At 47.7% G+C, this 18923-nt stretch overlaps 1 protein-coding gene across 5 annotated transcripts in view; it reads left to right on the top strand.

Annotated features, from left to right (window-relative positions):
• Positions 1–18923, top strand: part of DVL1 (dishevelled segment polarity protein 1) — a 180091-nt gene that overhangs the window by 64318 nt on the left and 96850 nt on the right. For all 5 annotated transcript variants that reach the window (XM_054009457.1, XM_054009456.1, XM_054009461.1 and 2 more), the window contains exon 2: positions 13134–13203. In XM_054009457.1, the coding sequence (XP_053865432.1) occupies positions 13134–13203 (70 nt within the window). The remainder of the gene's footprint in view (positions 1–13133; positions 13204–18923) is intronic.

Below are 18923 nucleotides of genomic sequence, written 5' to 3'. Positions count from 1 at the left end.
GACTCGGGGGTTCTGCTCCCTGACCTTGCCTTGTTACCTGTCCTCAGAAGCGAGTGGTATAAAACCTGAAAGGGCCGAGTTTCTCTGAGTTTGGAGAAAGCATCACCTCGTTTTGTGGGTGCTAATGGTTTTCAGTGGGTAGGCTGATCTACGCTACAGACCTGTGTCGGTGTAACTACATCGCTCAGGGGTGTGAAAAATCCACAGCCCTAAGCATCATAGTTATTCCGAGCTTCACCCCCCTCCCCACCCCCCCATGTAGGCAGCGTTGTCGATGGGAGAACTTCTCCTGTCGTCATAGCTACCACCTCTCGGGGAGGTGGCTTGACTATGCCGATGGGAGAGCTCTCTCCCCTCAGCATAGGGGCGTGTTCACTTAAGGCTGTGCCACGGCAGTGCTTTAATGAAGATGATCTGTGTCAATGGGAGAGAGATCTCCTGTTGGCGCATGAATCCACCTCCCTGAGAGGCGGTAGCTCTGTCAACAGGGGAAGTTCTCCTGTTCACGTAGCGCCATCTACACTGTCGCTCAGGGCTGTGGATTTTTCAGCGTTAGGACAGTCTGATGAGATCCTAACTCTGCTTAAAAGAAGCAGCTTCCCCGAATGCCCAATGCATAAGCTCTGTCCTTTTGAATTTTTTTATAGGACCTCTAAGAATGGGTCTAATCTGATATGTTCTCAGGGTGGTCTCTTCATTAACCCCAGGCTGGGGAACACAGAGTCCAGGGGCAAGTTTTTAATGTGCTTTATGCCTGGGTGATGTTGGCCTCTAGTGGCTGACCCCACAAAGAGGAAAAAAGACCTACTATTTCTGTCAGCTGAGGGAGCTCGCCTTTAGCTCCAGTGGTAGAGGCCTCTGCTTTGGAAGCTGTAGGAAAAGGGTTCTAGTACCAACTTTCTGCTGTTGTGGTGTGTCATTGGCACACAACACAATTACTATACAATGTGTGTTCCTGACTGGTTTATGCAAGTGTTGGTTCATACAAGGGCCTGTATGGAAATGCAAAGTATTGTCGTCCTTTAACTGCTCAAAAAATGGTGCATCGGTTCCGTTCTGGCTCTACTGCATTGAGCGGAAAGATCCCTAGGCTAGGGAGTCATTTGCATGAGCTTTCCACAGAGAGGCAGGCACCTGCGGATCTGCCTCTGAAAGCTTCCGCAGCTCAACCCAGTTTCCTGCTCAGTAACTCAGCAGGGTGCAGCTGAGATCTAAGGTTTTCCAGCATCACAGAAGGCTGTAGATCTTTTGTGTTAAGCAGGGTCCTTCTGATGCTGCGCTGCAGCATGGTGTTTATCCTGCTTGGCAAAAAGATTCCATCCCTTCTAGTCTATTTCCAGAATAAACACTGTGTCCCGGCCAGATCCCATCGGCTCATTTCATGGATGGTGTTATTTTTGTGAACCCCTCCCCCCCCCCCCCCAAGGAGGGATGGTTAAACAAACCATGTTTTTGTGTCGAGGCCTCAGCTATCAAAACTATACTCGGAATTCTTAATGAGAATTAAAACAGAAATGTTAATCAGCTTTGAAAGGGACCTATTTTTAGAGCAGCTGTGTTGAATTCCGGGGAGTACTCCCAACCCATCGTGATCAGTGGGGTGAGATTTTTTTTTTTTTTAAAGAGACTCGGAAAGGTTGGCTTCAGCAAGTGTTGGCTATTGGTTTGCCATGTGCACTCTGAAATACGTTCTGTCCTTACAGGGACTGACGCGTTCTTTGTATTTTAGAGTGGACCCCCACAATGATGACAGAATCTCCTATCTGTCAGTGCCATGCCCTGCCAAGGAATCTCATGGCAGCCTTGATGTCCTGCAGTGTTTATAGTCTACATGGGGGTCTTAATCCTTGCAGATTGGTCCAACAAGACTGATGTTACCAGGTAATCTGGGTATTCTGGAGAAACTTTCTGGGCAGATTTAAAGGGGTAATGGCCGATCCTTGGCTGGTAGAGCTCAGTTGACTTCAGTGGAATGCCTGACTTCAGTGGAGCAACTTCGGTTCCCACAGCTGAGAATCTGGCCCCTAGTTCCATGTTAATGTATATAGCGAAGCAGATTACAGCACAGTTAGGAGGCTTGGGGCGAGCTGTAGACTCAAGGTCTGCCAAAACATCTAGTGGGTTAATATAAATAACTTCTGGGCTGGTTTACATGTCGCAGATTAGCAGACTGTGCTGCTAATTTAAACAGCTGGTGGGTTTTTTTTTGGGGGGGGGGGAGGAACCCGCTGCTTCATAAGTGGAATCAAAGTGGGCACCCGTGAGAAGCTGCGGTTTGAACTTCTGTTGCTAAAATCCGCGCTTCAATGAGCTTGTCTCCAGTTCTGTCGTCTTACTGACTCTGAGACAAATTGGCTTTGAATTTAGGACAAATTGCCCTGCTGCGTTGCCCTTCTCTCTGAGGAGCTTCAAGCATTTAATGGCTGAGGCCTGTGAAGTTGGGCAGCCATGAGGCTGGGAAGAGATTTGCCCAAGGTACCACGCGGGAAGGCTTGAGTCACCCTGTGCAAGGCCTGTGGCCACCTGTGGCTAAGGATGCATTCACCTCTGGGTGATGCAGACAGTGTTCCTGTCATTGCGAGGCATCTTAAATTCACAGTCCATACACCTGCCCCTCAGAGCCAGAGGAGGTGGGGGGCTGCTTGAAGCCCTACCACGGCCAGTGGAAAGTAGAACCTGAAGTCTGTGTCGGAGCCGGACACAAAGCCTGGCTCTCCTGCTCCTGGGGCCGTGCCGTGCCACCTGGCCATGCCTCCTTGGCCTCAGATTCTTCTTCGGAGTGTTTTCAAAGTGACGCTTCTGCTGCAAGTCCGAAAGGAGAGAGGGTGGGCACGAGGAGGGTATAGGAACCTAGATGGGCAGGAAAGGGGAGGACTAGTGTGAGGGAAGGAGGGTGATTTCTGCTACCAGGACTGATGGTTCCATGTATGAATTGGATTTTAAATCTCCTCCCAATGGAATGCTGGGAAGAACGTGACCCTTGGAGAAGGCACTGTGGAGAAAGTGCCCGCTTGCTCTAAGCTTTCCATAGCAGAAGTACTTGGGGTTTCCTGGGTTCTGTTCCTGGCTCGGCCAGTGAGTGCCTGCCCCTCTCTGCGCTTCGCTTGACCTACCTGGCAGGTGGGTGGAGAGGTTTAAAAGTTCACCTCTGCTGACAGGTGGCAGGACGGGGCAAAGTTACTGTGAATCTAAAATACTGGTGCGAGTGTGTCTCTCCAGCTCACTCTTCCTGAGGCGTGCCCTGCCCTTGTACTGGAAGGGTAGGATGCGCTGCTGGGACACGCTCAGGCCACCTCCAGGAGATGATCCCAGGTTCCAGGAACCCGGTTGTGTTTTTACTGCTCACTGTTTGTTTAGTGATGACTGCGCAATACACACACTGATGGACAGTCCCTGGGCCAGAGAGTCCCCGGCTTGAGGGGCACATCGAAGACCTGGAATAAAGAGGGATAGCAGGATCCCAGTCCGGCAATAGCTTGCTCTCAGCAGGAATAAGCACTGCACCTACCTGGCTTCTATCTGGCTGCAGGGTGTGGCTTAGTTGGCAAATACCCATTCCAGAGTCAGGACTAGGACCTACTTTTCCAGCTGCCTAGTGGCCTTGGCTTGATGGCTTTCATTATCATAGGGCAGGCTGTGGCAGCGGGGGCGGGAGGGACATCCTACTCTTCCCCCCCCCCCCCCATTATGCAGCTGTCCCTCCCCCCCAGTCTGACTTAAGGAGTCCTGCCCCAGCTGCTTGGCAGGAGTCCTTTGGCAGACCAGAAGCTGCCCGGCCTCTCTGCTCCTCCTCGCTGTGCCAGCCTCGACCAGGCTTAGGAAGCGAGCTTGTCACTCAGGGCCTGATCCTGCAAATCCCAAGATGCTGAGCCGCTGTTGCGTGTTAGCGACAGCAGCCTCTAGCACTCCCCAGGCGCCGACGCTGACACGCGTTGTCCTCACGAGCCCTGCACCTCCGCTCTTGTGTAGCCAAGTAAGGGGCCTTTGCCTGAGCTGTGCTTTCAAAGAGGTCCCCAAATTGAATGAACGAACCCATGTGCTTCATTCTCCTTCCCTCCCTAAGCCCACTGCCACCATCTCCTGGGAACCGAGAGCTGCCTCTTCCGCACAAAGAATGATTTATGAAATCAGTGGTGGCTGCAGCATTTGATATTCTTGGCACTGTTTGCTGCTACCCAGAGCGAGCCGGGAATTACAGGCTGTCATTCTCCTGCCTCGTAGCCTGGGGCCGTATTCGATAGTTCAAGCTGTAGCAGAGCTGGCAGCCCTTTCCCAGCAGATCCTGTGCTAAAGTGCATTGTTTTGGAAGTGGTAGCTTTGATGAATCTGTTTTCCAGCAAGCCTACGGCTGAAGCGTTCTGTGCTGAGTAGCAGGGAAATCACATATTCCATGGCTATCGGGGGTCTTTTTAAAGATCACCGAGGCCTTTGGAAAATGTAGCGATTGGGGGGAGTTGATGAACAACATAACCCGCTGCCTCCCAACACGTGACCCTTACCACACCCCTGAGCTTAGTGGGTGGCCCTAAAAGGTCAAACACTTGAGCCGTAGTACTGGAAACCTGAACAGGCTTAAATTTACTTGTGTGAGTAGCCTTGCTGACTTCTCTGGCTCTGCTCACGTGAGTAGAGTAAACTAGTGCATACGGATGTGCAGGATTGGAGTATAATTCCCAGTAAATGACATTTCTGTACACAAAATTGCCACTAGCTTAAGATGTAGCCGCCAGCATAAAATTATTGCAGCATCTTAAGTCCTGATCCTGCAGCTGGATCCGTGAAGAGCCTCAGTGAAGATTCAGCAATACACTGAAGCATATGCTTAAATCCGATTGAATGGGACTGAAGCCACGTGCATAAGGTTAAGCATATGCTTAAATGCTTTGCTGAATGGCTCTGTGCCAGCTAGGGTGACCAGACAGCAAATGTGAAAAATCGGGACAGGGAGTGAGGGGTAATAGGAGTCTATATAAGAACAAGACCCAGAAATCGGGACTGTCCCTATAAAATCGGGACATCTGGTCACCCTAGTGCCAGCTGTAGGGTCTGCCCATGAGGCTCTGATGGCAAGTTTGGGCAATGGGTTCCTATTCTTGTCCAGATTAAATGGATACTGTCAGATCGAAAGTTGGCCCAAATTGTAGGGTTTTATTTTAAACAAAAACTGACTAATAGAAATTTCCATGACACTCTTGAATTTCCACTGGAAGCATTTCAATAGCTGGTACCCCTCTCCCCGCACAAGTGTTTGCAATCCCAAAATTGCAGTTTGATGCGTGTGAAATCGAATAGTCCGTTCTCTGCTTTGGACAATGGAAAGTGCAAACACAGAAATAAACTCTCAATTGGCATTTTAAAATGTCCGTTCTAGTAACTGCTTAAAAGTGTGCTCCTGGCCGTAAATGTGTTGCCTACCAGCATTGAAGACCCTGTATAAAAAAGGAGAAATTGATACTTACCTCTCTTTTGCACAAAGGGCTTTGAAATCTATGGATTCATAGATTCGAAGGCCAGAAGAGACCATTGTGATCACTCATCTGACCACCTGTGTCGCACTGGCCAGAGAACTTCCCCAAAATAATTCCTAGAGCAGCGCTTTTAGAAGAACATCCCATCTTGTTTTTTTATAATGGTCAGCGATTGAAGAATCTACCATGACCCTGGGTAAACTATTCCAATGGTTAATTACTGTCACCATTAAAAATTTACACTGTCTTTCCTATCGGGATTTGTCTAGCTTCAACTTCCAGCTATTGGATGCAAAAAGAAAGTTGTAATATTATTACTAAGATCTTTCTAACAGATATTACAGAGAGAAAATATTCCCTCCCTCCCCCTTTGTTGATTTTGTTCATCTGACAGCACAGTATAGTCCATCTCCCCATGGTTCATATGGGTCTTCAACACAGCAACAGGGGAGAGAAAAACATAAATAATGGAAAATGTGGTCTTATAACCACAGTGTATTGAAATTTACTAGGCTTCAAGGTGACCAAAAAAAATTACAAATGCAAAACAAGATTTAAATCAATTATTTAAATTGCGGTTTCCTGCTAACTAATTCTGCCCCGGGTTTCATCTCTTCGATCCTATTGACGACAGTGACACTGCAGAGTTGTTGTAATGGAGGGAAGAACTGGGCCTGCAGAATCTTTATTACTAGTGACACGTGAGCCAGAAAGCACCCAGCCTGGCTCCGATTCAGGACTGAATGAGAGTATAAGGCTGGTAACTATGAAATAATCTCTTGTCTTGGAATTTCAGCAAATCTGAAGTGAAATCATTGCGCCAAATTAACACGGAAGTTCGGTGATGCATTTTTATTGCATTTTCGGACTGAAAACTCTGAGCATTCACCAAAGCATTTAAGCCCTTTCAAAACTTAAGCACTCACGGTACAAGATCTTAGTATCTTAAAAACAGAGTGGATTGATTTAAATCACCAATTTTAATCACAATTTAAATCAGTAAGCAGGAAACCTTGGTTTTAAATAATTGATTTTAATCTTGTTTTGCATTTGTAATTTTTAGTTTATTTGACTATAGAAACGTTGATTCTCATTGGTTGGTAATTATTAAAACAAGTTGATTTGCAACTAAATAGAGCCTTCTACACTAAATTTGGTACTTTTTGCTAACCAGGAGGATATATTATATCTCCACACATTTATTTAAGGAATTCTTTATTTTAACTTACATTTATCAGATTCTTAATGTTTACTTTTTTTATTATGGTAGAAAATGATGAATGACTCATTTCTTATTTATTAGATTTGTTTTTTTTTTTACTCCAGATTAGTGTCAAACTGCATTTGGCTAGGAATTATAATTTAATTAAAAATGCACAAGAACAAAGAATTTTAATTTTTTTTTTAAATAAAACTCCCTTGAATGTGCTGGATAAATAGGGGAATAAAGTAAGCTATACAAAACATTGTTTGAAATACAAAACAACTTATTAAACAAAGGAAGTATGATCAGTAGTTAGTGAATTGAACTAATTGTTTCTGGACACCATGTCTTTCAAGATTTTAGAATTAGTAGATCTCATCCTCACACCTAGTTTTTATTCGTAGCTTGGATGAGGAAAACAAGCTTTCCTGCCTTTTCAGCTCCCAATCGGTTTCTGAACTGTGACTGAATAGTCATTGAACTGAATTAGATGAATACACTGACAAGAAAATATTCTTTTTGCATCTACAAAAGAGGCTACTGTTGCCAAAAGCTGGTGTAGCACTTCAACAAACTCTGGTTCCAGGTGCTTAGCCAGCGACTTCCACCTGTGCAGTGGTCTGATTTTCTTTAAAACTTTGGCAGCAAACGTACTGCTTGGATGTTACTTTTGAAATTTAATTTAAAATATTTGTATAGGTTATAGTAAATTTGGGCCTTGATACAGGTTGTTGTAATTTCAAATTTAATTTTAAATAGGCTTATTTTTTTAAAAAAAAGTATTCAATTTAAATAAAAATCTGGAAAAAAAAATCATCAATTTTTATCCACCCTGCTTAACTCCCTCCTCCCCCCAAACAATTCATTCTTCTTTAAAACTTCTCTTCTGCTGGCCTTTTCAGGAACCCCTAGAACTACCTGCTTTGCCTTGACGTTTGAGAGTGGTTTCTGATTGCAGTTTTGAGACCGAGATTGGGGAGTGGTGGGAAAGATGATGGGATTTCAGAGCTCGCACTTCCTTAATCTTAATCTTATCTTGTTTAAGTGAGAACTCTCTCTAGCCTAAAGCAACAGTCATAAAAACCTAGTTGAATGTGCCCTGTTGAAAGATGACATCTGTAACGGTTTAGTAGAGCTAGAAGCTGGCTCACTGGGGATTTGTTGCGAACACACAGCTTCAAGGCAATTGCTAATTACTCCCAGTAGTCTGGAACCACTAGTTGATTTAGATACTGCTGTATTCATCTGGATGACTCCAGAGGTATTGACTGTAGTGTAGTCAACCGTCTCTTCCATCACTGTGGAGTCCACGCCAGGATTTAGGGAGGCCGTGTGCAGTGCTATTCAGCAGTACAAGCTATTTTATTTAGCGTGGGAGCCAGGGAGAACCACAGGGTCAATCTGTGTGCAGCAGCCTCAATATAGACCTTGTTGCATGTGAACCCAGACCAATCTCTTCTCTGCCAAGGGGGAGAGTGCATTGATTACAGGCACTATGGTATTCCTCTGCCTGCCCCAAAGGGCTTAACTTAGACAAAGGCAATGTTGTTACCCGTTTCCAGACTGTGAGAGCCAGGGAGCATGACTTGCATGCGGCCTCACAGTCTGTGGCAGAGTTGGGAGTTGACCCCAGATCTCTTGACCCCCCCTTCACCACAAGGCCATCCTTCCTCGGTGAGGATTGGGCACATGCTTCTTGAGTTAACTTGGGCAGTCTGTTGGCTCTGGGCAGAAGGCATGAAGAATGTGATGCTTTGACCCCAAACCTCATTTCTGGCTGAGTTTTGCTTTGAATCTGAGGGCTTGTTTGAACTCAGCATTCAAGGCGTGAGAAGCCTCGGATGAAAAATGTAAGGGGTAAAAATGTGGAACGAAGCCCTTTGAAAGGAAACCCTGGAACTGAGCCCAGTTTGGGGGTGCATGTCTATTTTCTTCCTAATAGTGTCACTTGAATGTCTGGTTTGTATTTACTTATTTATAAATAAATAAATCCAGTGGGTTGCCCCGAAGAGTGTGAGCAATCTTCTCCCACTGCCCTGTGCTGCTGTGCATTTAAACATTAGAACAAACAAACACCTTAAAAGTTAAACTCTCCAATTGGTAAAAACTGGAGGTTACACAGAGTTGAGTGAATAATTGAGGACCATTTTAAGAGCAGGTTTAAAAATCTTTGACCCTGGCTCTGCTCTGTGACGCTGGAGCAAACCGGGAAGACTGTGACCTTTCCTGTGCTACCCTCAGGGGAGGAGAGTTCAGAATCAGGATTCTGATGTCAGGAAGCTTTTTGGCCTGGCTGTTGATTTTCATTTCCAGTGTGACACTGTTTGGAACGGTTGCTGCCCTTTTAATTGGGAATGCGTTTGATGGCAATCCTGTGTCCTCCGTCTGCGCACACTGCTCATGCTGCATCAATGGGAGCTGCATAGGTGGATGGAGGCTGTTACACGGGGGTCTGTGTGTGTGGTCAGTACTCGAATTGGGAGACCTCTTAAGGAGAACTCGGGAGTGAGTAGTAATGGTTCTGACCCCGGCGGGTGACTTTTCTCTTGAGTCAGCATGTGAACTGCATGGGGTTAGAAGTTAGTCTGTACTGCTGTCTTCAGAAATTCCACAGGTAATTTTTGTAGGAGCAGAGGCCTCAACTCAGGTGTAGCGTGCAAATACTAACTTGGGCAATTACATTTTGTCTCCCTAAGGCCTGATCCAAAGGGTATCTTTCCATTAACTGAAAGGGTTTGGATTGGGCCCTAAATCACCCTGCCTGTTGCCCCCTAGCTGTTTTGATTGAGATACAGAATTCTTTTCACTTTCTTCCCCAAAGTACCATGAAGTGTTCCTGCCTGCTGTTAATCAGCTGCTGTGCCGCATGCCAGAGGTGACTGGAATCGTTCCTGTTTGTAAAGGATGTTGGGATGACAGTTGCTATACTGTCACCTCGGGCTTTTAAATGCCGACGATCTTGCAGAGTGGTGCTAGTCCGTGTGACTAGATCTCATAGGGCCAAATGCATAGCTAGTACACCTCCGTGAACTGCAAAGAGATTGTGGTGGGGTGAATTTGGCCTGCTGTTGGTCTAATGAATTATAACTGTTCTAGATGGGCCCGAATCAAATCCAGGGCCATGTTCTGTGCTCTGAACCTTGGTGTTGGAAATTCCAACCCTGCCTTGGATTTGAAGTTTGCAGCTTGAGCCCCTCTCTGATTATTGCTTTGGGTTCTTCCCTGTTGGGTGTGTATCTGGGGAGCGGGGCCGGGGGTGGGGGAATAGGCGTGCATCTGGTTTTTGGGGCATTTTTTGTTTTCATGGCCAATTTCCATGTTATGACCCGCCGTCACATGACTCCTGATCATTGTGATGCCGATGCATGATTGCAACGTGTCCAAACCGTGCAAAGATGAGCAGGGTGCAGGAGCCTCGTCCGAGTAGCTGGGCTGTGTACTGCAAGGGTGCATGTGGGGGGATGGAGGAGGAACAGGAGCCCTACCGCATCCTCTCTGTGAGGTGAATCCCCGTAGCAATGGATCCTGTGGGCCTTGCTCCAGTTCCCTTAGCCCTGGCACAACCCCTCTCCCCACTGGTACCACATGGGATCCTCTGCCCTGGTATAACATTGTCCCATCTCCTTCTGTTCATTCAAATCCCTTCTTCATACGCAAAACTCCTTTCCTTGGTAGCCGACCATGGAGCAGAAATGGAGCAGGCAGCGAGCCAGAGAGGGTGGGGGGACTGACTGTTACTGGGGCAGAGCAAAGGTGGCTGTAGGTGGAGATGAGGGCCAGCCGAGGCAGGACAAAACTGGGATAAAGGCGCAAGAAAGTGGGGAGATCCTGACTGACATCAGGAGTGGAAATGGAGCTGGGCAGCCGGAGCTTAGACAGGCTGAAGGAGAGAGGAGGGAGAGATCGCAGTGGTCAAGGCGTGTGGTCCCACACGGAAGAGGCATTTGTTCAAGCAGGCATGAGCTTAGGAGCTGTTCTGAGCCTGCCTTCCCACTAGCAAAGCGCGTCTTCTGTAGAGCGGATTGCTGGGTGGGAGGATGGATGTCGGAGGCTCTGGGAAGACAGATGAGTCAAGTCCCCTTTTTGGTTAACAGATGTCCAAGGTTTGCTGCTGTTTTATTATGCAGCTATAAAGCAGCAATCAAACGACATGGAAATAAACGTTCTGTGAAAGCGAGCTGGGTTGCTCCTTTTAGAGGAAGCTTTTGGGGGAGGAGGGTTTTTTAGTTCAGAGAGTAGGGTGTCTTTAAGAAAGCAAACTAGAGGCTGCCCCGCGGAAAACAAAATTGACACGCTTCATCTCTTGCTAGCAAACATATGCACCTCCTTCCTACGTCGCTGGCCTGGCATACGGTGGTGCCGCTCCTCCTTTGGGAGTTGAGACGCTTGAATTGGACCTCCCAAAATAAATGAAATATTGACCCCTTCAGATCTGGGATCTGACCTTTGTTCTTGTGCCAGCCCGTGCTGTTAGCAGAATGAGGAGCTGAAGGGTAAGATCTCTCCCACTGCACAGCCTCTGTGGTTCCGGCGGCTGCCCGCAGCAGCCTGCGAGAGGGGGCAATGCTCCGTTCTGCTCCCTGGCATTTCTGGAGCTGCATGCAGCTGATTAACAAGAACGCCTCATTTGTCTCCTTCTGAAGATCACACAGCTTTGGCATCACACTTCTGCAAGGGAAAAGAACTCCAAGCTACAGCTGCACCTTGGCGCTCCTCCATATCCCCCTGGGGGCAGGCCGCAGCTTTGTGAACACTTCGGAAAGGGGAGTGGGGTGGTGGGAAAACCAGAGAACTTTATTAGCGGCAAGAGAAAAATGATGATCCAAGAGTGGAGAGAAGGATGCTTGAATTAAGGGGATGGGATGGCCTTGGGGCAAAGGGCCTGGACTGTGGTGCTGCAGAAGATCTGAGTTCAAAGCCCAGCTCTGCTTCAGACTTACCTGTGTGACCTCAGGGGAGTCCTTTAAGATTAGTCTATTATCCCCATTTCACAGACTGGGGTTTAAGAACTTTCTCTGGCTTGTCCATCCAGATTGTGAGGCGTTCAGTGTGAACGGTCTGTGTGCGAGCAGCACCTAGCACACTAGAGCCCTGACCTGGGTTAGCGCCTAGAGGCTGTCCTGGAATGGCAAGGCAGGAGTGAGACACCAGAGTTAAGAAAATGACTGCCGTTCCCTCTGGCAGATGGACAGTCACTGCTGATCACACTCCACCTGCTGTTTTCAGATGATGTGAAGAACTGGGTTGTAAAACAAGAGAGAAATGTGACCCAACACATGGTGCATTGCTTTCCTTTATCATTAGCTGTAACAGCTGTACCCCTCACACCCTTCCTCCACCTGCTTCCTTTCTGTTCTTTCCCTCTGCACTCTTTCTCCTACCCTCTAGAGGGGGCTTGACCCGTACAGTGCTGGAGACTTACTGATGTTAAAATCATTAGGATCCCACCACCTCTGGGCCTGATTCTGCCGCTTCTGCCTGCACCGAGTTCCCATCTGAAGTCCTTCCAGAGACCTGGGGTCTGTTGATCTTGGCTGTGTCTCTCATACACATTCCGTTTTTTGTATATAACTTGGACAGATCAAGAAAAGTGAAAAAAACGAATTGTCAGTGTTCATAACTGTCTGTCTTCAATTGTAGGAACAGCTGCAGGGTGCAGCAAGGGGGTAGTACAGGCAACGTACAGAGATTTGATACTGGAGTAGCTTTTACTTCCAGGTTGTAGTGTAAGTAGTACCTGGAAGTTGATACACTGTTATCTGGTTGGTGGCCTATGTGAAATGAATCTGGTGTTCTCTCTATGAGCTTGATCCAAAGCACTTTGAAGTCGGTGAAAAGACTTCAGAGGGCTTTGAATCTACCACTTTATACAGGATTCTGCTTGGTGCATCTGGTTCTCAAAAAACCAACTCAAACTAAAACGTGTGTCTAGCCCTTTGCAAACCTACTGAGATACGTTTATAACTGGTGGCAGTCGCATCTTGATGCTCATGTTGGCCTTTTTCCCAGATTCAACAATCACTAAGATGAAAAGTCCCCAGCTAAAATAACATTTACTGAGACTTCACTTCTGAACATCCTGGACTCCATAGCCAGAGGGGAGTTGACAGCTTGCCCACCAAACCCATTCACTGACCTGGCCAGCATTTTTTGTCCAGTAGATGAATAACCCTCTTCTGGATGAAATTTATGGCATGCAGAGTAATTGAACAGGAAATGCATCAGAACCAGCAGCATTCCCTCTATAGGAGTAGATACCTTAGGAGATGAACAGAACAAAAAGCATAGGAGTACAATTATGCCTTCTAAAGGACTGGAGCATTACTTACAGTTTATGGTCTCCGTGCTATGTTGGGATGATCAGAGCAAAGAACTGTCTTGATGTCACGGATTAGAACCTGTTAAACGCTGCCCACCTGGATCTGATGTTGATACAAGCTCTTGATGGTTTTATTTTTCAGGGTGGTGAAGGAGGAGATCTCGGATGACAATGCAAAGCTACCGTGCTTCAATGGAAGAGTGGTGTCCTGGGTAGGTTGGTCTGTGTGTCTGTGTACGTGTGCTGCGCGGTGGCTTGGATCTAGATTTAGCTGGTATGTGAGTACAGTGGGGAATTACTGGCCTCATGCCTACGAACAAACTCAGATTATGTGAGAGTGCAGGAGTTTCTCTCCCCCCTCCAATACTCTCTAGTTTGTGGTACTGACTCAAACTCTGCCTTTTAAGAATTTGTGCCTTTGTAAGGGCGTGATCATGCATATTCACGTGTGAATAGCTTTACGAACATGAGTAATCCCACTGATACCAGTGGGACTACTTGCTTGAATATAGTTACCTACGTACATTATCTTTGTAGAATTGGGCCCAGACTAAGTAAGTAGAATTGAGTGGGTATGTTTCTTTATTTAAGCCACGATTTTCAAAAATGGGGCTGGAGTTGGGCATTTAGATTAATGGCCTGATTTTCAAAAGTGCAGGGTGCCTAGGAACTCAATTGACCCCAATAGCATTCTCCACTGTCAAAATCAGGCTGTTTATGATGCATCTGAATACCTATCATTGAAAATACTGTATCACCCTTAAATTATAAGCTATTTGCATATGGTTCTTATTTCCAGAAGCATCCAGATTGTCAGTGGAAAGACTTAATTCAATTTATGAGGATCTCTCTTTTGCCTGAGACTGCACAAATGCATACTGATTGTTTTTTATTGTACCTTTGCTCAAAGCCCTGTGATCTGCAAATCTGTTTCCCTACACCCCCAATTTATTTTGGAATATTTCGAGGTCCACAAGTGTGTGTGGAGGAGAAAAGAAATTAAACTTACTTTTGCTGCACGAGAACTTCAAAAATGGTCAAGGAATTTTGTAACACTTTATGTCCCATCCTCCAAAGAAAGCATCAGAGTGAATTTGCATGTAGAGCTCTGGAGTAAATGTTGTATAATTCATAGGAGAGGGATAAATGTGAAATGTGGTGGCATAACAAAAGAATGGGTGCATCCTTTTGTCCATGGTACGTGACTAACAATAGGCAGAGTTCTGCTGAGTAAGTCAGTCTGTCTGATTTTTGGAGGGGTCAGTTTTAAGCCTGCTTTGATATCCATTGATCTGGAAGATCGTTTTTCAATTAAATATATTATTTTTTATTTGTTTTATGGTTGTGCCTGGTGGTATCAGACAAGATTTGGGCCCCATCGTCCTAAGCACAATGCATACACCTACATACACAGAGTAAGAGATGGTCCCTGCCCGAAAGAGCTTAGAGTCTTAATAGACAAGACAGGCAGAGGGTAGGAAGGGAGAGCGTCAGAGGGTGAAGTGGCTTTCCCAGAGATATAGAGCAGATCAGTGGCAGAACTGGAAATAGACCCCAGATCTCCTGAGTCCCAATCCAGTGCCCTATCACTCAGTCCACACACCTCGCATTCTTTCTCCTTTTCTGTGTTTCTTTTAATCAATGTGCTACAAAGGCCCGCTGGGGATTAGCTTGGCCGTGTAGATGCCAGAACTGTGTTGTGTTGAGTTAGGCCATTTGATGAGGATGTTGCTGCAATTGGCTACGGGTTTATAAGTCTCCGGGGTGGGTGATGCATGGAGGAACGTGCCATTAGCTGCCTGAAAGGGGCTCTTTTGAGCCTTCAGCTTTGTGGGATTTTTCTTTTTACGGCAAAAAGGATCTAGCAAACCAATGTCCGTTGACTATCCTCTGAGACTATTCAGTCTGAGAGAAACATCTGATACCCTCCTATTGGTACCCAGCAGAAGATGAGACTACTAATGATTGCGTAAGAGTCTGCCTGCAATTTTAATACCTGATTGCATAATGAGGAGCACAGTTTTCAAATGTAGGCCCCTTGCTGGGATGTCCAAAGCCTGCATTTGGATACTGAACTCTGGAAGTAGGGATACCAATCACCCATGTACACGGGGCTGGCACAAGGTCTGTGCATGACTCAAGCCTCCAAAATAGGGCTTAAGTTGGACTTGAGTGATATCCATTTGCCCCTATGCACCGTTCTGAGCACCTAAATGCAAGGCATGAACATCATGTTAGGGCCTTGGCTTTGACAGGTGTGTCTGATTGGAATCACCAAGCGTAGCATTCACCACTGAGAGCAAGATCAGTGAAATTTGTTACTACTGTCTGGGGGGGCTAGTAGTCAAGGGGGCTGGTAGGTAGCCAGTGTCTGCAGGATGGCCCACAGCCAATAAGTAGTAAAAATAAATAAATAATAATTATTCTAGGGTTATTTAGTGGGGAAAATCCAAGCAGATAAGTTCATCTGGACCCTGCCATAACTGTAGGGGTGCATATGCTGTCTGCTGTGTGCAGTTAGCTCTGTGGGGATTGACTTTGTAACCCTCTAGTGTATGGGACAAGATCCTCAGCTGAGCTCCATTGCTTTCAGCCGAGCCATGCTGACTTGTATGCCAACTGAGGATCTGGCCCATAGATATACTTCTCCTGCCCCACAGAGAGCATGGGGGGGCCTAAAACTATTTCAGTACCTCCATCGTCTCACCAGAAACGCTGCTGAGGAAACCTGTCTCGGCATTGTACCAAACCTCGCTGGGCTGCTGGGAAAGTGGCTGAGCCCGTCTGCTGGAAGACGTGACTACACGCGCTTTGGCTGTCAAAGGAAACCTGGGTGACATGTTGTAGCCTGCAGTAGGATGCACATGTGCTGTACGCCGTAGAAGGAAAGTGCAATGTGTTTTTAAACGTCAGTCCGTTTGGGGGTGGGAGGTTGTTTATGACATACTTGTGCGTCTGAGTCAACAGATACAGAACTTCATGGCTGGCTGTGAGAAACACGTTCAGATTGGGCCTGAGACTTCTCTGAGTGCAGCTGATTTTTACTGTTCTCTTTAGCGAGAGCAGGATTGGGCCTGTAGACGAATTGGTCTCAGTTGTACTCTACTGTATTATCTTTCTCGCTTGCTTTAAAAGGGACATGCATTTTAAACCGTATCGTCACAACAATTCTCTAGCCCCACTTCAGCAAAGCACAGGCTTAGGGTTAAGTCCACCTGTGTTTTAGCATTAAGCGTCTGCTCAAATGCTTTGCTGAATCGGGATCTTGAACGTTAAAATGGCTATAGCCCAAAGTGGGAATGTTCCCCAGGTTTTAAATAGTCCTATAAAAGAAAAATACAACCCAGCACTTTGTCACCGAGAAATGTTTATTTAAAAAGCTATTTATATAGGTCCTACGCAGCTTGCTTTGTGTTCCGTTCTTGTGGCCCTGCAGCAGTAGATGACTAATAGGCACTGGGCTCTTTCAAAGCTGACTAAAGGATTTAGGTAGCTAAAGCCCTTAGATGGCTTTGAAAAGCTCAACTACTATTCCCAGAAGTGTGCTGGTACAAATCCTTGATACTACCAAGGAATCAAGGGAGTAGTCAAGCAAGAAGGGACCATTTAAATATCTGCCTTCAGAACTGAGGGAGAAATCTCCGTGTTTGCTACATGGACAAAGTAACTAGGGTTGTCAACTTTCTAATTGCACAAAACGGAACACTCAAGCCCCTCCTCCCCCCACTTCCCCAAGGCCCTGCCCCCTGCTCACTACATTCCCCCTCCCTCTGTGGCTTGCCCTCCCCTACCCTCACTCACTTTCATGGGGCTGGGGTGTGGGAGGGGGTGAGGGCTCTAACTTAGGGGTTCAGGGTGCAGGAGGGGGCTCTGGGCTGGGGCAGGGGATTGGGGTATGGGAGGGGGTGGGGGCTCCAGCTGGGGGTGTGGGCTCTGGGGTGGGGCTGGGGTTGAGGCGTTTGGGGTGTAGGAGGGGGCTCCAGGCTGGGGCAGAGGGATTCAGGGGGTGGGAGGGGGCCCTAGCCTGGGGCAGGGGGTTGGGGTATGGGAGGGGGTGGGGGCTCCAGCTGGGGGTGCAGGCTCTGGGGTGGAGCTGGAGATGAGTTCAGAGTGTGTGTGTCGGGGGGGGCTGCAGGTTGAGGCAGGGGGGTGAGGGCTCTATCTGGGGATGTGGGCTCTGGGGTGGGGCCAGGGATGAGGGGTTTGGGGCAGAGGGGTTCAGGATGTGGGAGGGGGTTCTGGGGGTTCAGGCTCTGGGATGGGGGGTTTGGGGTGCAGGAGGGGGCTCTGGGTTTCAGGGGGGTTGGAGCATGGGCTTACCTCTGGCGGCTCCCAGTCAGCGACGCAGCGGGATGGCTAAGGCAGCTTCCTGGCTGTCCTGACTCCACCCGGCACCCTGGAGGCAGCCGCAGGTCCAGCTCCTAGGCGGAGGCGCGGCAGGCAGCTCTGTGTGCTGCTCTCGCCCGCAGGCACCACCCCTGCAACTCCCATTGTCTGGGAACCGGTGCGAGTGAGAAGCCGGTGCTCGGGGTAGAGGCAGTGTGCAGAGCCCCGTGGCTCTCTCTCTTTCCCCCCCCCCCCAACCTAGGAGCTGGATGTGCTGGCCGCTTTTGGGGTGCAGCGCGGTGCCAGGACAGGTAGGGACTAGCCTGCCTTAGCTCCACAGCACCGCCGACTGGACTTTTAACAGCCTGGTCGGCGGTGCTGACTGGAGCCACCAGGGTCCCTTTTCGACTGAGCGTTCTGGTCGAAAACCGGACACACGGTCACCCTAAACTGTTCCCGTTTTCAAGCGTGTTTTTTTGCACTGGAGAATAAAACCAACATTGAATAAATACCAACGATCCAGTCAGACCTCCCAAGGCTAGCAGAGTCAGGCTAGAGACAGACTGGAGACATCTCGGTACCACAGGAGCTCTGTTCCAGGTTAGGATCCGTCACTGTGGTATCTGAGTGGCTGATGGCGGTGCTCTTCTCTCAGAGTGGGTCCTGAACTCTTTTGTGTTAATGGACACTGCCAGGCTGGAGGTCCCTTCTTTTGGCTGAGCTGTTAAAACTGAGCAACCTGAACACTGGAGGTAGTTAAAGGCCCCGTAAACTTCTTCCCCATAGTAAGAGGCTTCAACCACTGTGCCATGTTTACATGCCAGTTGGTTGGATTCCGTGCTGCTCACCCCCCCCCCCCCCCTTGCCCCTGTAGTTTTAGCTGTGCTGCGTTCTCCTCAATCTTGCTGGGGGACCAGACCCTGTTGCAAGTTTCTTGACAACAGGGGTGTTTGTGCAGTGTATTAACAAAGGGAGCAAAGCGCTCGGGTGAAAGGGGCCCCAGAAATGCCCAGGATGATGGCTACTACTATGGCATGCGAGAGATGGAAGTGACTAGCGACTTGCCGAACGGGAGAAGAACAAGCCAAACCCTATGAGCTCCTTCTCAGTTCTCTGTGCCCTGCTCATGAGGAGTGACCCGAAGGCCATACCTGCCGCTCGGCGCCATTCCCCCAATTTAAGCTGCTGAACTGAAAAGCATTTATGCAAACAGGCTGATGTTCAAGCAGCCTTCCGCACCGCTGGGCCGGGCCCTTATCCTTTCCAACACATTCGCTATCTCCGTGGGGTTTATTTTTATCTAATCTAAATTCCCTTGCTGTTTCGGAAGCAGTTATGTGTGTGATTTAGTGTACAACGGGTGGGAGATCACTAGTTTTGCTCTGGCAGTGGGACGAGTTTCTGATTCAGTCTAAGCCAGACAGTTTGGTGATTGCACTGTGCTAGCCCTCCTGTGCAGAACTGACATTATTGCAAAGGTAGTTATATTTTGGGCTGTCGGAAAATCCATTTCTCCATATTAAGGATTAAAGGGACTTTGATTGTTCACCTGCTGCTGTTTGTTGCTGTTACAAAAACCCATTTACTTGGGCGGTGGATAAGGGGG

Source organism: Malaclemys terrapin, chromosome 19 (genome assembly GCF_027887155.1).
Source record: "Malaclemys terrapin pileata isolate rMalTer1 chromosome 19, rMalTer1.hap1, whole genome shotgun sequence".
In the NCBI taxonomy this organism is placed as follows: domain Eukaryota; kingdom Metazoa; phylum Chordata; order Testudines; family Emydidae; genus Malaclemys; species Malaclemys terrapin.
Note: the sequence above shows the minus strand (reverse complement) of the source record. Positions and strands in the feature narration are given on the sequence as shown.